Source organism: Hypanus sabinus, unplaced genomic scaffold (genome assembly GCF_030144855.1).
Source record: "Hypanus sabinus isolate sHypSab1 unplaced genomic scaffold, sHypSab1.hap1 scaffold_1029, whole genome shotgun sequence".
In the NCBI taxonomy this organism is placed as follows: domain Eukaryota; kingdom Metazoa; phylum Chordata; class Chondrichthyes; order Myliobatiformes; family Dasyatidae; genus Hypanus; species Hypanus sabinus.
Genome location: NW_026779081.1, coordinates 20,950 through 40,535, shown reverse-complemented (window position 1 = coordinate 40,535; position 19,586 = coordinate 20,950). Strand labels below are relative to the sequence as shown.

The window sequence follows — 19,586 nt, the reverse complement described above, 5'->3', positions numbered from 1 at the left end:
TTTCCCCAAATCTCTCAATACTGAATGCTCTATATCCACTATGAGCTCTCTTTTAATACAAATATTTACCCTTGTCCTCTTAGCCTTCCTGACTATTTTGTATACTTACCTTTAAAATCTGAATTTGGTTAATGACCAGAATATAGGCCAAGGATAATATTACAATTTTACAGAGAAAACATTTCCATATTCAATCTATTTGAGTAGGTTTAGTATCATTTGACCAAATAGGGCTGTGGAGACACAGTGTTGCATATTCAAGAGATTTTTAAATCTGTAGGGAATCAAATTGACCAAGTTATTGCAGCGCCAGAGCACTAAGGCAAAAGATAGACCAGAATTTCACTGAAAATGAGTAGAATATCAGGAGATCAATTCCTATCACTATCTATAAGTTTGTACGTTTCCCCTGTGACCTACAGTTACTCTAGTTTCCTCCCACATTTCAAAGGTGTGTGGGTTAGGTTAGTAAGCAGCAGGCGTGCTACGTTGGCACTTGTGGGCCGCCCCAGCACAATCCTCAGACTGTGTTGGTCATTTCAGTGTGTGTTTCAATGTAAACATCACCAAGAAAGCTAAACTTCAAACAGGAGAAATCTGCAGATGCTGGAAATCCAAAGCAACACACACAAAACTCAGCAGGTCAGGCAGCATCTATGTGAATGAACAACCAGTTGACGTTTCAGGCCAAGACCCCCTTCAGGGCTGGAAAGGAAGCAGGAAGGTGGGGGAGGTAGAAGAGCATAGCTAGAGGGTGATTGGTGAGGCCAGGTGGGTGGGAAAGGTGAAGGGCTGGAGAGAAAGCAATCTGATAGGAGAGGAGAGTGGACCATGGGAGAGAGGGAGGAGAAAAGACCCAGGGGAGGTGATAGACAGGTGAGGGGTAAAGGGTCAGAGTAGGGAAGAAAAAAAAGAGGATTTTTTTTTAAACCAGAAGAAGAAATTGATATACATACCATCAGGTTGGAGACTATCCAGATGGAATATAAGGTGTTGCTCCTCCATCCCACGAGTGGCCTCATCATGGCACAAGAGGAGGCCATGGACCAACATGGGAATGGGAATTAAAATGTTTGGCAACTGGGACGTTCTGCTTTTATAGACAATAGACAATAGGTGCAGAAGTAGACCATTCGGCCCCTCGAGTCTGCACCGCCATTCTGAGATCATGGCTGATCATTCACTATCAATACCCAGTCCCTGCCTTGTCCCCATATCCCTTGATTCCCCTATCCATCAGATATCTATCTAGCTCCTTCTTGAAATCATCCAGAGAATTGGCCTCCACCGTCTTCCAAGGCAGTGCATTCCACACCTCCACAACTCTCTGGGAGAAGAAGCTCTTCCTCAACTCTGTTTTAAATAACTGACCTCTTATTCTCAATCCATGCCCTCTCCCAACATCTGGAACATATTTCCTGCCTCAATCCTATCAAATCCTTTAATTATCTTAAACGTTTCAATCAGATCCCCTCTCAATCTCCTCAATTCCAGCGTGTACAAGCCCAATCTCTCCAATCTCTCTGCGCAAGACAGCCCTGCCATCCCAGGAATCAACCTAGTGAATCTACGCTGCACTTCCTCAATTGCCAGAATGTCCTTCCTTAAACCTGGAGACCAAAACTGTACACAATATTCCAGGTGTGGTCTCACCAGGGCCCTGTACAAATGCAAAAGGACATCCTTGCTCTTGTATTCAATTCCCCTTGTAACAAAGGCCAACATTCCATTTGCCCTCTTCACTGCCTGTTGCACTTGCTCATTCACCTTCATTGACTGGTGAACTAGGACTCCTAGGTCTCTTTGCATTTCTCCCTTACCTAACTCTACACCGTTCAGACAATACTCTGCCCTCTTGTTCCTGCTTCCAAAGTGGATAACTTCACATTTATTCACATTGAATGACATCTGCCAAGTATCTGCCCACTCACCCAGCCTATCCAAGTCTCCCTGTATTCTCCTAACATCCTCTTCGCATGTCACACTGCCACCCAGTTTAGTATCGTCAGTAAACTTGCTGATATAGTTTTCAATGCCCTCATCTAAATCATTGACATAAATCGTAAAGAGCTGTGGTCCCAATACAGAGCCCTGTGGTACCCCACTAGTCACCTCCAGCCAGTCCGAGAAACACCCATTCACTGCTACCCTTTGCTTTCTATCTGCCAACCAGTTTTCTATCCATGTTGAAACCCTGCCCCCAATGCCATGAGCTCTGATTTTACTCGCCAATCTCCTATGTGGCACCTTATCGAATGCCTTCTGAAAATCTAGGTACACAACATTCACTGGCTTACCCTTGTCTAACATCCTTGTTACACCCTCAAAAAACTCCAACAGATTAGTCAAGCATGATTTGCCCTTGGTAAATCCTATTTCTGCCATCTAGATGTGCCACAATTTTGTCCTTAATCATGGACTCAAGCATCTTCCCCACGACTGACGTTAGGCTAACAGGGCGATAGTTCTCCGTTTTCTCCTTCCCTCCCTTCTTGAAAAGTGGGATAACATTAGCCACTCTCCAGGAACTGATCCTGAATCTAAGGAACATTGGAAAATGATTACCAATGCATCCGCAATTTCCTGAGCCACCTCTTTTAGAACCCTCGGATGCAGACCATCTGGACCCGGGGATTTATTAGCCTTCAGTCCTACTAGTCTACTCATCACAGTTTCTTTCCTAATGTCAATCTGTCTCAATTCCTCTGATATCTTATGACCCTGGCCCATCCATACATCTGGGAGATTGCTTGTGTCCTCCCTGGTGAAGACAGATCTAAAGTACGCATTAACTTCTGTTGCCATTTCCCTGTTTCCCATAACTATTTCTCCCAATTCATTCTTCAAGGGGCCAACATTGTTCTTAACTATCTTCTTTCTCTTCACATAGCTAAAAAAGCTTTTGCTATCCCCTTTTATATTCCTGGCTAGACTGAGCTCATACCTGATTTTTTCTCTCCATATTGCTTTTTTAGTTAAGATCTGCTGTTCCTTAAAACTTTCCCAATCATCTGTATTCCCACTCATCTTAGCCCTGTCATACTTCTTTTTCTTTAATGCTATACAATCTCTGACTTCCTTTGTCAACCACTGTGGCCCCTTCCCCCTCTTTGAATCCTTCCTTCTCATCGGAATGAACTGCTTTTGCATCTTTTGTATTATGCCCAAGAAGAAAATTGTTGGATAGCGTGGAGGCGCTCAATGAAGTGGTCCCCCAAGTTACGATGGGTCTCACCAATGTAGAGCAGGCCACATTGAGTGCACTGGACAGACTAGCTGACCTCAGCAGATCCACAGGTGAAGTGTCGCCTCACCTGGAAGGCCTGTTTGGGCCCCTGAATGGAGGTGAAGGAGGAAATGAATGGGCAGATGTAGCACATAGACTGCTAATAGGGATAAGTGCCTAAAGGGACAAATGCATGGAGGAGGGGAGGAGGTAAAGGTACATTTAGTGGTAGGATCCCTTTGGAGATGACAGAACTTTTAGAGAATGATGTGTTGGAATGGGAAGCAGAAAGACATTCTGTAATGATCAATAAGCCAATTGCTTGAAATCAAATTACCTTGCCTGGTGTCTCAGGGCTGGGTGTGTCTGCACTCGTGCCACCTCCCACCCTTGGCACACTTTCTCTGCCACCCTTCCCGCCGCACTGCTCTCCCCTTGTTATTCCCAATGTCCTTTACTCCTACCAGATTTACAAACTCATTCTCCATTCCATGGTGACAAACACAGTACTGTGCCAAAGTCTTAGGCACCATAGCTACATATACGTGCCTAAGACTGTTGCACAGTACTGTACATTAGGACGTTACTCCCTGGAGTGTAAGAGAAAGAGAGGAGACGATAGAGGTATACAAAATTATGAGGGATATAGGTAGGGTAACTGCAAGCAGACTTTCTCAATTGAGGTTGGATGAGACTGGAACTAGAAGGTCATGGTTTTAAGGGAGAAAGGTGAAATGTTTAAGGGGAACATAAGGGAGAATTTCGTCATGAGGATGGAGAGAATGTGGAATGAGCTGCCAGCAGAAGCGGTGGATGAGGGCTCGATTACAGCGCAAGAGAAATCTGGATAGGTACATTGTTTGGAGGGGTATGTAGGGCTATGGTCCGGGTGCAGGTCAATAGGTCCAGGCAGAAAAATATTTTGGCATGTACTTGATGGGCAGAAGGACCTGTTTCTGTGCTGTAGTGTTCTGTGATACTGTGACTCTAAGTGGTTTGAAAGTGTCTTATCTGAGACTCAGGGTCTAAGAAAGGACAACGATCACTGCGTGACTCGTGTAACTATAGAAAGAGGCAGTCAATCATTGACGTCCTGTAGGATTGCAGCATGCTCAGATGCTGCAGCCTCTCGGGGTCCAATCAAAGGTGCATTTGTTTGTCTTGTATGTCTTTTCTTTAATGATGCAAACCACTGCTGAATTACATAAAGTACTGCAGGACTATCCCATCAGCAAATCACTCGATAGTGATGAAATTGGACTTTTTGTGTCACTCTGTTGTTGCCTGGACTTGTGTTCCATTGTGCTGAGATGGTTGTCAGTGTGAGTGGTTATCTTCCAAGTTTTTATTGGGATGTTGGTTTACTGCCATTTTTGGCCATCAGACTAAACGCTATGTTTGCACACATCATCAAAAACACACCATGCATCTTGCTGTGGGGGTGCTTCACTGCAGCAGACCCTGAAAGGATTATGAAGATAGAGGGTAAAATGAATGTAGCAAAATACAAGGAAATACTGATGCAGTCTGCAAGAGAATTGCAACTGTGGAGAAGATTTGTTTTCCAGCAAAACAATGACCCCAAGCATAAAGCCAAACAAAGCTGCGCAGGACTGGCTTTAAAAACAACAAAGTTAATGTCCTGGAACAGCCAAGTCGGAGTCCAGACCTCGATCCAATAGAGAATTTCCGGCTGAACTTGAAAAGGGCTGTTCACTCATGATCCCCATGCAATCTTACAGAACTTGAGCAGTTTTGTAAAGAAGAATTGGGAGAAACTGCAGTGACCAGATATGCAAAGCCGATGGAGACCTATCCACACAGGCTCAAGGCCATAACTGCTGCCAAAGGTGCATCCACAAATACTGATTTGAAAGGGTTGAATACTTGTGCAAAATTATTTTGCTTTATATTTGTAATTAATTTAGATCACTTTGTAGAGACCTGTTTTCACTTTAACAGGAAAGAGTTTTTTTCTGTTGATCAGTTTCACAAAAGCCCAATTAAATCCACTGTGATTCAATGTTGTAAAACATGAAAACTTCCAAGGGGTGGTGAATACCTTTTTATAGGCACTGTATGCGCTATTTGTGCTATGTGCTATTTGTAGTGTGTTGTGGACTGTTGGTAATGTGTTTTGCACTTCGGTCCCAAAGGAACACTAATTTGTTTGGCTGTATTCATGTATGGTTGAACAACATATAAACTTGAACTTGAAAATTAGAACTGACTTCAGTCATTCATGAAAGGTTCAGGCATCTTTAGGTGGGTATATTACAGGTAACTGAAGTCCTTGTTTGAGAACATCGTTGGACTCTGGCATGGTGCCAAAGGACTGGAAAATTGCAAATATCACTCCACTCGAAGAAAGGAGGAAAGCCTTTCCTAGTTGGCCTGACCTCAGCAGTTGGGAAGATGTTGGAGTCAATTATTAAGGATGAGGTTATGCAGCACTTGGTGACACAGGGCAAGATGGGACAAAGATGTGGTTTCTTTAAGGGAAAATCCTGCCAAACAAACCTATTGGAATTCTTTGAGGAGTTTACAAATAGGATTTTAAAAAGGGGGATTCAGTGGATGTTGTATGTTTGGACTTTAAGAAGGCCTTTGACAACGTGCCACACATGAGGCTACTTACCAAGTTAACAGCCCATGGTATTATAGGAAAGTTACTGGAATGGATAGAGCATTGGCTGATTTGTTGGATACAGCAAGTAGGAATAAAAAGATCGTTTTCTGGTTGGCTGTGAGTGACTAATGGTGTTCTGCAGGGGTTGGTGTTGGGACCGCTTCTCTTTATGCTCTATAGCAATGATTTAGATGATGGAATAGATAGCTTTGTTGCCAAGTTTGCAGACGATACAAAGATTGGCAGTGGGGCAGGTAGCATTGAGAAAACAGATAGGCCACAGAAGGACTTAGACAGCTTAGGAGAATGGGCAAGGAAGTGGCAAAGGAAATACAATGTTAGAAAATGCATGGTCATGCACTTCGGTAGAAGAAATAAATGTGCAGACTTTTTTTAAATGGAGAAAATCAAAAATCTGAGATGCAAAGGGACTTGGAAGTCTTCATGCAGGATTCCCTAAAGGCTAACTTGCAGGTAGAGTCGGTGGTGAGGAAGGCAAATGCAATGTTAGCATTCATTTCAAGAGGTCTGGAATATGATGAGGGATGTGATGCTGAGGCTTTATAAGGCACTGGTGAGGCCTCACCTTGAGTACTGTGAACAGTTTTGGGCCCCACATCTAAGAAAAGATGAGCAGACATTGGAGACAGCTCAAAGGAAGTTCATACAAGGGCTATCATACAAGGAATGTTTGATGGCTCTGGGTCTGTAATCGCTGGAATTTAGAAGAATGGGGGGGGGGGGGTGTGGAGATCTCATTGAAGCCTTTTAAATATTGAAAGGCCTCAACAGAGCAGATGTGGAAAGGATGTTTTCCATGGTGTGGGAGTCTATGACAAGAAGTCACAGCCTCAGTATAGAGGGGTGCCCTCTCAAAACAGAGATGTGGAGATATTTCTTTTGTCAGAGGGAGATAAATTTGTGGAATTTATTACCACTTGAGTGTTCGGTGGCGGGTATCGATGTTTTTTTTTGCTGGTGCTGGAATTGTTGCTTGCTGCTGTTTACACGCAGGAGGGAGGAGAGCTGGGGGACTTTGGGGTTCTAACATTTAACTGTCATTCATTCCTTGGGGCATTCCTCTGTTTTCGTGGAGGTTTGTAAAGAAAAAGCATTTCAGGATGTATATTCTATACATTTCTGACATTAAATGTACCTTTGAAATTTTTGTTGTTTCAGCTTCTGCCTGTACGTCGGAAAAAGCAGGTTCAAAGAGTTATCTGATTTTCCAAAAGCTGGGAGAAGGAGAGGTTTTTAAGCGTTGCGGAAGGGAGTGTAACAGTGGTCAAGTATCATATCTCCATGAGTGCTCACCAGGATGTGTGGGTCGCTCTATAAAAGTCTTTGGCAACAATGAAAGTGGCCTCTAGGTGTACAGTCTCCAGGGTGCTGATGGTCCCTTAAGAGCCAGGTCAGTATCAGCCTGCAGCGCAATGTACACTGCAGTGATGATAACAGCCATGAACTCCCTAGGCAGCCAGTAGGGTCTGCATGGCAGCACCAGGTATTCCAGGTCTGGGGAACAAAAGGATTTGAGTGCATGCACATTCTGGGGGTTGTACCAAACATTGTTAATCATGAAGCATACTCCTCCTCCTGGTCCAATAAAATTGTTATGGAAAATGCAATGGTGTGACAGTATTCCTGAGTCTCCACCCAGGACTTGCATTGCTGATAGTAGCAAAAACCAAGAGGAGGGTGCTGGAGTGATGAAGGAAGCCCTGAACACCGGCAAGATCAATGGCCGAGGACAGAGATGGAGCAAATAAATGCTAGCAGATGTAGCAGGCAGTAAATAAGTAATAAAGAAAGATTGCCTGACAACCATCCAGTGCAAAAGTAGGAAAAATACTCCAACTAAATAATGGAAGAACTGAAGCCATCACTTGCAATCTCTGTCCCCTCCAATCCTCTGAAATATTTGCAAAATCACCGGTCTCCACCAGTGGCGGGTAGAGATACGTCTCTACCAAAGAAGGTATAAGGCACTCCTTCCCTCCACTAGCCTGTAGGTCACCCTTCAGCAAGGTGTAGCACCTGCTTAGACCACCCCATTCAGGGTCATGTGAAGCCATGGGAGCAGGTGGTGGACGGTCGTATGAGCAGCCTGTGCATATCACAAGTCCTGGTTATGCGACCACTGATGCCAAGCAGACAACCTCTGAAGAGTATTAATAATGGCTGAGGTCATCCATCTTGTAGAGACACTGTCCAGAAGGCGGCAATAGCAAACCACTTCTGTAGAAACATTTGCCAAGAACAATCATGGTCATGATTGATCAAACCATTACTGGTGTCTTGATCGACATTCATTTGCTGTCAATCCTTTAACAAAACCATTTTAAAATGTTCATCCAAGTTCAGAAACCCCTTGATGGCTTTGATAATCTCCTGTAACCCACAGATCCTCTTCAACAACTGAATTATATGAATTACACTGCAGAGTCCCGCTCTGTGATCTGTGGCAGAGACCATCCATGCACCAGGATGTCTCCACATCTACAAAAGCTTCCTTAACACTCTGTGCTTTGACCTTGTTTTGGTCAGTTGCCCAATATTCATCCCAGTTTCAACAAATAGTTTTTAGTTCACTTACATACTGTCAATCAAATATTTGATTGGTAACTGACAGGTAGGCAGTAATTTCAACCAAATAATGGTCGTATGGCTATAGAATAACAATGCAGATAACAATGGAAGAGCAGACAAAAGGTCAGGTTGTCCTACATTCCTGGGTGTGACACTTAAAATATTGAACACTACAGCACAATATAGGCCCTTCAGCCCATGATATTGTGTTGACTTTTTAACCTACTCTCATACCAATCTAATGTGACCTTCTAGCAAAACCTTCCATTTTTCTACCATTGATATGCCTAAGAGTTCCTTAAAAGTCCCTAATGGATCTGCCTCTACCACCACCCCAGAAAGAGTATTTCATGCATCCATCACTCTGTGCACTTTCGTAAGAAAGGTGTGACAAAGAATGTGCATCATATGCAAGTCATTTGATTGTATATAGGTGAATGTCAAATGCAACTGATTTCACTTTAAAACATTTTCCTCTGCATTTCTCTGTCAGCCCAAAAATGAACGGCAGTGTTTGAAACATACCTGTAGCGTTGTGGGACCCTGGTCAACTGGAATGATGAGGATGACAAGGTCTGATTCTATACTTAGGTATCCAAAGACATCACACTGAGGCACCGATACATGGATTCGTAACGTGTAAAGGATGTCGTGTACAGAAACCGGTCTTCCCCCATTTAACTACAAGGACAAAGAAATGCCAAATAAGACCATTAATCTCGTAATAGATTGCAAATTAAATTTCCAATGATCCTTAGATGTATGCATTAACAAGCTGGTGTATAGATGTAAGTAATAAATTGGCCACTGAGTGTATGTCCTATTATCATCCAGAAATTTTCAACTATGGCCCGAGCAACAGCCAAAACTGAAACCTGAGTTTCAGGTTTCTGAGTTACTGAAAACGGATTTAGTCTATTCCAAAAATTATTTGCCCAAAAATTGTGAAGGGGCTTATTTTTCCACTCAATACGTTCCTTGGGAATAAAGTTAATGGAAATTCATTTGGATTTCTGGATACATCAGCCAATCTCAAAACCTTTAAGAATAAAGATTCAGATTTATGTCATACAGTAAAATAAGTCATTTGTACCAACAATTAACACAGCCAAGGATGTGCATCTGAAGAAAAAGTAATAAAACTATATTCTGTCTCAGTTGCTCCTTGTCCTGGTTTGGAGGTTTGCGTGCCTCTGTGACCCAGACAGCTACACTGGCTGGAGTCAGGGCTTTGTGCTTTGGCTCTTGGTAGGGTCACCCATGCCAAACAGCAGAGACCAGACTAAGAGAGGTCCATCGGGGGTTTAGCTCAGGGTTAACAACCCTGACTGGTAAAACAAAAATGTTACAGAAACAGCAATGAATAATCTTTCTACATCTGGGTGGCCAAGGACAGACAGAGATGGAGGACCTTATTTACTGCCCTAAATGCCGGTGGTGTAGTGGGATTTAGAGTTAGGTCAGAAAATAATTGAAGTGTTTCTCCTAAACAGTCACGTCTGAAATTAATTGTATTAAAGGTAAGCACTTAGCTAATTTTATTCCAAATTATACAAAAGCTATTTGTTTTGACCCTGTATTTGGGACTTACCTTGGCAAGGCTGTCCAATTGGTCCTTGCTCCATAACACCCGCAGCATTCCAGCACATAATGGACAGCAGGCACCTAAATCGCACAGACAAGCATTACACCCATGGACCAGTGTTATGCAAGTAATATATTTTAATGCAGCCTTGTGTTCAGCTTTTATGGTAAACTGTTTAAAGGATTACTGAAGTGAATAGAAGTGATTCACTTGCATAAATTTCTTCAGCCAGAGGGTGGTGAACCTATGGAATTCACTGCTATAGATGGCTGTGGAGGCCAAGTCATTGGGTACATTTAAAGCGGAGGTTAATAGGTTTTTGATTAGTCAGAACGGTCAAAGATAATGGGGAGAAAGCAAGAGAATGGGGGTTGAGAGGGGCAATGTTAGAATGGCAGAGCAGACTCGATGGGTCAAAAATGGCCTAATTCTGCTCCTGTGTCTTGTAGTCTCATCATTATACCCCATTATTGAATTTTCTCCACAACCAATGTTCTCACTTTCAAGGACTCTTCATCTCATGTTGTTGATATTTATTGCTTATTTATTTATTATTATTTCTTCTTTTTGTATTTGCACAGTTTGGCGTCTTCTGCATTCTGGCTGAATATCCTAGTTGGGCAATCTTTCATTGATTCTAGTATGGTTAGCATTCTATAGATTTGTTGAGTATGTCGACAAGAAAATGAATCTCAGGGTTGTATATGGTGACACTTATGCACTTCGATAATAAATTTACTTTGAACTTATAGTCTCATAAGTTCACGTTCAAATATTAAGTACTAATAAACTCTTCTTGGGCTTCCAGCCAGGTACAGGTGTTGATTATAACTGACATTTTGATGACAAACTCTGTCATCTTCATAAGGATGATAACTGGGCATCTCTAGTCTGGTGGAATTTATAACCCCGTAGTCCATCCGTCCTGATTGGTTAGTCCTCATTCAATCAGGCCTCCACTCTCCCACATTGTTTATAATCACATTCCAGTTCTTACTTAGAGTGACACCTTCATCTTTGTTAAAATACTTTTTCTCTAGTTTTATTTCAATGGCTTCCTTTACCAGGCGGTTCCAAAAGCCATTGGTGAGAAACAGTAATTTTATGCCATCAAAGTCATTCCTATGGTCATTGTGAATGCAATGTTCTGCTACCGCCAATTTCTCCGCGTAATTCAAATAGATACACCTCCTGTGCTCCTTGACATGGGTTTCCACCGTGCGTCTCATGTGACCGATATTCAAATGTTTCGCTCAAGAAAGAACTGGAATTCGATTATAAACAAGGTGGGAGAGCAGAAACCTGATTAGATGAGGACTAATCAATCAGGAGAGAAGGACTATAGGGATATAAATACCACAGGACTAGACATACCCAGGCATCATTCCTGATGAAGATGGTAGAGTCTGTCATCGAAACATCAGTTGTAATCAATACCTGCACCTGGCTAGAAAACCGAGAAGTGTTTATTCGTCATATAACCGGGAAAGCACCAGATCTTTTATCATATTAAAGAATTTCTGATGATGGAGAGGTTGGGGGGGGGGGGGGGGAGAATATTCAAAAAAGAAAAACAACCAGCCCCAGACTTAGACTCAGCGTGTGATTGTGCTGTCATGGTTTCTCTCTGTGTGTTCCACTTGTGGGGAATCCTTTAAGCAAGCATTACAAATTAACTATGTAAAATAAACCAGCTGAGTTTGAGCAAAAGAACACGGTCAGCAGATTTAAACAAAAAAAACCCAAAATCAGATTAACAGTTGTCAGAAAAGACTTTGTCCCCATACCAGGTGGAGTGACGGGCTTGCATCCATTGCTCGGCAGTGGTGAACAGATAACATTTGAGCACTCGGGGTGAGAATTATATTCGGGACGAATGCCCACAGCTTGGCAAGGTCCGATATAGTCCACTGCCACACGATCCGAGTAGGCAGCACACACGTTATCATAGGTCTCACCGTTGTGGCCACAAACTGGTTGCTTTCCGCACATATCCTTCCAAGAAAATACAAAACCAGAAGTCTCAGTGCATTATTTATTTGATATATGCTGTTAGATTGTCTCAGCAACAACCTCGCACTCAACGTCAGCAAGACCAAAGAGATGACTGTGGACTTCAGGAAGGGTAAGGGAACAAAATCCAATCCTCATAGAGATATCAGAAGTGGAGAGAGTGAGCAATTTCAAGTTCCTGGGTGTCAATATCTCTGACGAACTAATCTGGTTGCAACATATCGATGCAGCAAGACAGCAGCTATATTTCATTAGAAAGTGTGAGGAGATTTGGTTTGTCAACTAAACCACTCAAAAACTTTTACAAATGTACCGTGGAGAGCATTCTGATTAGCTACATCACCATCTGGTATTGGGGGGGGGGGGGGGGGGCGTGCAACGGCACGAGATTGAAGTAAATTGGAAATACTTGTAAAATTAGTCAGTTGGACCATGTGTGTTAGCCTCTATAGTATCCAAGATATCTTCAAGGAGTGCTGCCTGAGGAAGGTGACCCCCCCCCCCCACAACCAGGATATGCAGACTTTACACTGTTACTATCAGCAAGGACGTACAGAAGCCTAAAGGCACACACTCAGCAATTCAGCAACAGTTCTTTCACCTCTGCCATCTGATTTCCGAAGGGACACTGAACCCATGAACACTACCTCACTATTTATTTGTTTTTCTGCACTTTTTTTTAATTTAACTATTTAACAGACATATACATACTTTGTGTAACTCAGGTTTTTTCCTCTGTATTTATTTACCATGTACTTCATTGTACTGCTGGCACAAAGTTGGCTTGCAGGTGAAACAGATTATTAAGGCAAACCAAATGTTGGCATTCATTGCTACAAGGATTGGATTTAAGAGCAGGGAGGTAATGCTGCAACTATACAGGGTACTGGTGAGGCCGCACCTGGAGTACCGTGTGCAGATCTGGCCTCCGTATTTGAGGAAGGATATACTGGCTTTGGAGGCAGTGCACAGGAGGTTCACCAGGTTGATTCCAGGGATGAAGGGGTTAACCTATGAGGAGAGATTGAGTCGCCTGGGATTGTACTCTCTGGAATTCAGAAGAACGAGAGGGGATCTTATAGAAAACATACAAAATTTTGAAAGGGATAGATGAGATAGAAGTAGGAAAGTTGTTTCCATTGGTAGGTGAGACTAGAACTAGGGGACATTGCCTCAAGATTCAGGGGAGGAGATTTAGGATGGAAATGAGGAGAAACTGTTTTTCCCAGACAGTGGTGAATCTGTGGAATTCTCTGGCCAAGGAAGCAATTGAGGCTTCCTCAGTAAATATATTTAAGATACAGTTAGATAGGGTTTTACATAATAAGGGAATTAAGGGTTATGGGGGAAAGGCAGGTAGATGGAGCTGAGTTTACGGACAGATCAGCCATGATCTTATTGAATGGCGGGGTAGGCTGGATGGGCCGGATGGCCTACTCCTGCTCCTATTTCTTAAGTTCCAACAAATATCATAACATATGCTGGTGATATTAAATCTGATTCTGATTCACTTTAAGTGAATTCATTGAGTTAACACAACTGATGAAACACTGGCTGAACTGACCAATGAAAGGAACCCACGTTTAGTGAAACTTGTGTGCTTCATTTTCCTGATATTTTATGGATTGGGTACTGGAAGTGTTTAAATCATAAAAAATAAGAGTATGCTATTTGGCATGCTTTTCCATGGCTTCCTGTTCACTTTAATCACTTCACTAGTAAAATATCCTGAAGTTCCTTCATCCCCGTTAATGTTTCTGAACAAAAGAAAAATAGAGGGCTTCATGGGAGGGAAGGGTTAAATTGATTTTAGTTAAAAGGCTATTAAAACACAAAAGAAAACCACACCAAGTTGTTAGTTCCTTCCCAGGCACTTAATCTCATCAATCGGTTTAGTTACCTGCCCCCACCCCTCTCTTTATTACCCCCGTCACTGCACTGCAAACACTTTAAACCACTTTTTGTAATGGACCAAAATGCTGGAAGAACTCAGCAGGTTGGCAGCATCTATGGAAATTAATAAACAGTTGATGTTTTGGGCTCAGACAAGAAAGGAAGGAGGAAAATGCCAGAATAAGAAGGTGGGGAGGGGGAAGGAGGATAATGCTTTTCATATTGTACTTATGATCATTTAATTCTATATCTGTACTTTAACTTCTAAATTTAATATTTTTATAAATCTTTATAATTGTTGAATGTCAAGCCCTGATATGCAAATTCCTAATACCTGTAAATATATATGGCGAATAAAGTTGATACCATTCTTTTCCATTGGTGCTGCCTGGCCTGCTGAGTTCCTCCAGCATTTTGTATGTGTTGGTTGGATTTCCAGCACCTGCAGATTTTCCTGTTTGTGATCCTAGGAAAGGTTGGCATAACACTGTGGGCTAACAGGTCTGTTCTGTGCTACGTTCAGGTATCACTGATGAGACCTTCAGACATCCAAGAAAAAGAATTTCAAACACTTAAGTTCTGTCTATGTAGCCTTCCCATGATCTTTAATAATGTTGTCTGTTTCAATGAAATTTCCTCCCATTCCTCTAAACTCCAGAGAACAGGCTCAGTATTAAACCTCTCTAGTGACATACTGCCCCCTACAGGGCATCCACAATCTAACTGATCAAACAATTTAAAAGAAATAAAATCTGCAGCTGCTGGAAATCCAAAGCAACACACGCAAAACACTGGAGGAACTCAGCTAGGCAGCATCTATGGAAATGAATAAGCAATCAATGTTTACTCTATTTCTGCCTGGCCTGCTGAGTTCCTCCAGCATCTTGTGTGTGTTAAACCTTTAATCAAGTCGGCTGAATGAGTATTGAATGAATAGCACAAGGCTAAAATATGGAGCAAAGCAGAATGCAAAACTTCATCATGTAAAGAAACAAAGATAGAGAAAGATGGATTTGAAAAGATAAGGACAAATGGACAGATGTATTAAGATATACATCTTTTTACTTAGAGCATACAACAGTACAGCACAGGAGGAAGCACTTGGGCCCAAGATGTCTGCAGCGAACATGATGCCAAACTAAACTAAATTTTCTTCTTTTGTATTCTCTCCATATTTACGTGCTTGTCAAACAGCCTCCTAGATGCCACTATCATATCTGCTTGCAGCAGTCCCAAGGTACCACCTACCACTCTGGTGAAAAACTCGCCCTGCACTTTCTCCCTCAAATACCATAAGGACCGCAGGACATGGGAGCAGAATTAGGCCATTCAGCCAGCATGATTCCATCATGGCTGATTTACTCTCCTTCTCAAACCCATTCTCCTGCCTCTTCCTATAACCTTTGACACCTTTATTAATCAAGAACCTATCAACCTCCGCTTTAAATATACTCCACCACTTGGCCTCCACAGCTCTCTGTAGCAATGAATTTCACAGATTCATCACCCTCTGGGCAAAAGCAGTTCCTCCCCATCACTGTTTTAAATGAACATCCCTCTATTCTGAGGTTGGGCACTCTGGTCCTGGGAAACATTCACTTTATCGAGGCCTTTCAATATTCAATAAGCTTCAATGAGATCTGTCCCCCACCACATTCTTCTAAATTTCAACAAGTATAGGCCCAGAGCTATCAAATGCTCCTCATATGTTAACTCTTACATACCTAGAATCATACTTCCGGATCTTCCAATGCCAACAGTTTTTTCTTAGATAAGGGCCCAAATCTGTTCATCATACTGTGGTCTCACAAAGTCTCAGCATTACACCTTGCTGTTATATTCTAGTCCTGTAAAATAAATGCTAACATTGCACTTGCCTTCCTCACCACTAACTCGGCCTGTAAATTAATCTTTAGGGAATCCTGTATGAAGACCCCTAAGTCCCTCTGACTTTTGAGTTTTCTCCCGTTTAGAAAATATTCCTTTCTTCCTTCTACCAAAAGTGCATGACCATACATTTCCCGACATGATAGTCCATCACTTCTTTACCCATTCTCTCAATCTAACCAAGTCCTTCTGCACACACCATGCCCCTCCATCCATCTTCGTAATGTCTGCAAACTTGGCTACAAAACCTTCAATTCAATCCAAATCATGGACATATCATATGAAAATACTGACCCCTGTCGAACAGGCAGCCAAGCAGATTCGGCCCCCTTTATTCACATACACATCATTTCAACTGAGTTCCACTGCAGTTTCACATTATTCCATTGACTGCAGTTAAGCAAAATAGACCCTTCCAAATGAAAATATTAATTTTCTTTGCATGTCTTATGATGTCGAGCGAGCTAGGGCTTTTCTCTCGGGAGTGGAGGAGGAGAAGATATGATGATAAGAGGCACAGATTGAGCGGACAGCCAGAAACTTCTTCCCAGGTTGGAAATGGCTAATGTGAGCGGGCATAATTTTATGGTGATTGGAGGAAAGCAGAGGGTGAACGTCAGAGGAATGCTTTATTAGACAGAGAGTGGTGGTTGTGGTATGTGGAATACACTACTGGGGTGGTGGTAGAAGCAGATACATTACAGAGATTTAGCAGACTCCTAGAAAGGCACATAGATGATAGAAAAATAGAGAGCTACATAGGAGGGAAGGCTTTGATTAATTGCGGAGTAGGTTAAAGGGTTGGCACAACATTGTGGGCTGAAGGGACAGTTATTAACTATATAACCATATAACAATTACAGTATGGAAACAGGCCATCTCGGACCTTCTAGTCCGTGCCGAACCCTTAATCTCACCTAGTCCCACCTACCCGCACTCAGCCCATAACCCTCCATTCCTTTCCTGACCATATACCTATCCAATTTTTTTTAAATGACAAAATCGAACCTGCCTCTACCACTTCTACTGGAAGCTCATTCCACACAGCCACCACTCTGAGTAAAGAAGTTCCCCCTCGTGTTACCCCTAAACTTTTGCCCCTTAACTCTCAACTCATGTCCTCTTGTTTGAATCTCCCCTACTCTCAATGGAAAAAGCCTATCCACGACGACTCTATCTATCCCCCTCATAATTTTAAATACCTCTATGAAGTCCCCTCTCAACCTTCTACACTCCAAAGAATAAAGACCTAACTTGTTCAACCTTTCTCTGTAACTTAGGCACTGAAACCCAGGTAATATTCTAGTAAATCTCCTAGTAAATTGTGCTATAATATTTAATGTTCTAGACAAGTTAAGTAACAGAACGTAATACTAAGTAAATAAATTATGGTAAACCCAAGAAAGTCTGCAAATGCTGGAAATCCAAAGCAACACATACAAAATGCCAGAGGAACTCAGAAAGTTAGGCAGCATCTATGGCAATGAACAGGCTGTTGATGCTTCCGGCCAGAATAAAAAGGGTGGGGGAGGGGTAGGAAGGTGATTGGTGAAGCCAGCTGGGTGGGAAAGGTCAAGGGCTGGAGAAGAAAGAATCTGATGGGAGGGGAGAGTGGAACATAGGAGAAAAGGATGGAGAGGACCCAGGGGGAAGTAATAGGCAGATGAGAAAGAAGTTAAAGGTCAGAGTGGGGAATAGAGGAAGTGGGGTGGGGGGGGGGGAGGGAAGATATTAGCTAACTGGAAGGAGAAATCGATATTCATGCCATCAGGTTAGAGACCAGCCAAATGGAATATAAGGTGTAACTCCTCCACCCTGAAGATGGCCTCATCTTGGCACAAGAGGAGGCCATTGATCAACACCTCAGAATGGGAATAATTATGGTGATGTTCAGACTTGAAATTACTTTTTGTGACAAGGCTTCTATAAGTATGTGAGATGCCATTTTTGAAAATCTTCTGAAACAAGTAATCCCAGCACAGGGAGTCTCAGGATCATTGTGTGCAAAGCAATAAGCACACGAGGTGTGGTGGAAACAGACCTTGCAGGAATTGCTGAGCTCAGTTCATGCAGATAACTATAATAGGACATTTGGGGGAGGGGTGTGAGAGATGGTCTAGTTTAGAATAAGAAGAGAGATGCTAGGTTTTGAAGGTTTCTGTTAATTTATGATGAGTGAGACAGAATTACCATCTAAAGTTCCCAACTTGTGCTCCATGGACCCCTTGCTTAATGGTATTGGTTCATGGCATAAAATAGATTGGGAGCCCCTGATCTAAAGAGACAAAAAGGGGAATAATAAACACATGAAATCCTACAAGTGCTGGAAATGCTGAACAAGATGAACAAAGACAGCATCTACGGAGAGGAGTAAACTGCCAAGATCCTTCATCAGTACTGGAAAGGAAAGCCAGAATAAGAAGATGGAGCGAGAGGGAGGTGTACATATTTAAGGAAGGACATATTGGCTCTCGAGGCAGTGCAGAGGTTAATTCCGGGGATGGGTGGGTTGATGTATGATGAGAGGTTGAGTAGATTGGGACTCTACTCATTGGAGTTCCGAAGAATGAGAGGTGATCTTATTGAAACATATAAGATTGTGAAGGGGCTTGATCGGGTGGATGCGGGGAGAATGTTCCCAATGATGGGTGAAATTAGGACTAGGGGGCATAATCTTAAAATAAGGGGATGTCATTCCAGGACTGAGATGAGGAGAAATTTCTTCACTCAGAGGGTAGTGGGGCTGTGGAATTTACTGCCCCAGAGAGCTGTGGAAGCTACTACACTCAATAAATTCAAAACGGAGATAGACATTTTCCTGGATAAAAATGGCATTAGGGGATACGGTGAGCAAACAGTTAAGTGGACATGAGGCTAGGTTTAGATCAGCCATGTGATCTCCTGGGCCAGTTTTCAATAGCCTGGATGGGTCAGAGAGGAATTTTCCAGATTTTTTTCTCCCCAATTGGCAAATCGTTTTTCTTTTCCCCAGGTGATCACATGGGTTTCGGCGGGATGAATAATAAAATAAAATGGACGGCATGGTGCCCTGTTGGTTGGCACTGTTGCCTTGTGGGATTTGGTGAAAACTAGAGTTAAGATTGGATCAGCCATGATCTTGTTGAATCAGGCTTGAGGGGCCGATTGGCCTACTCCTGCTCCTATCTCTTATGTTCTTATGTACAAGTTCCAGCTGATAGGTGAGGCCAGTTGGCTAACTGGGGCAGAGAGGATGAAGTAAGAAGCTGGAGTTGATAGATGGGAGATGAAGGTCTTGGCCTGAAAGGTCAACTGTTTATTCCTTTCATGGATGCTGTCTGACCTGCTGAGTTCCTCCAGTATTCTGTGTGTATTACTCTACAATAAATCCAAATAATTAGTTCTCCAAAATCCCACCAGTCCCCAGTCACAGTAAGAAACAATACAGAATTAGTCTTCAAGTTCACAGTTCTAGTAACAGTATATATTTGTAGAATGTGAAATGTGTGTGTTCATACCTGGCATGGGCCCATATAGGACAAAGATTTGGATCTTTGGTACAAGGCACATCGATTGGAGTGCTCTGTATTTTCTGTATCACAAACCGGTTCAACAGGAAGCAGTTCACAGTTCACTGATTTTGAGATACACTCGTACTGGTCACATTCAAACAGGTCAATGCTGGTCAGACAAACTTTTGGCTTTGGAATACACCTTTGAAAACAAAATACTCTATTAATTAATTAATTGACTGATTGAGATGCAGCGCAGAATAGGTCCTTCTG

At 42.5% G+C, this 19,586-nt stretch overlaps 1 protein-coding gene across 1 annotated transcript in view; it reads right to left on the bottom strand.

The window, feature by feature from the left end:
* LOC132386142 (reversion-inducing cysteine-rich protein with Kazal motifs-like) overlaps positions 1-19,586 on the bottom strand; it is a gene marked incomplete at its 5' end in the record, with an annotated part of 45,572 nt that overhangs the window by 8,562 nt on the left and 17,424 nt on the right. Inside the window, 4 exons of the mRNA XM_059958437.1 lie at positions 8,970-9,125; positions 10,036-10,109; positions 11,817-12,024; positions 19,320-19,515. Coding sequence (XP_059814420.1) covers positions 8,970-9,125; positions 10,036-10,109; positions 11,817-12,024; positions 19,320-19,515 — 634 coding nt within the window. The remainder of the gene's footprint in view (positions 1-8,969; positions 9,126-10,035; positions 10,110-11,816; positions 12,025-19,319; positions 19,516-19,586) is intronic.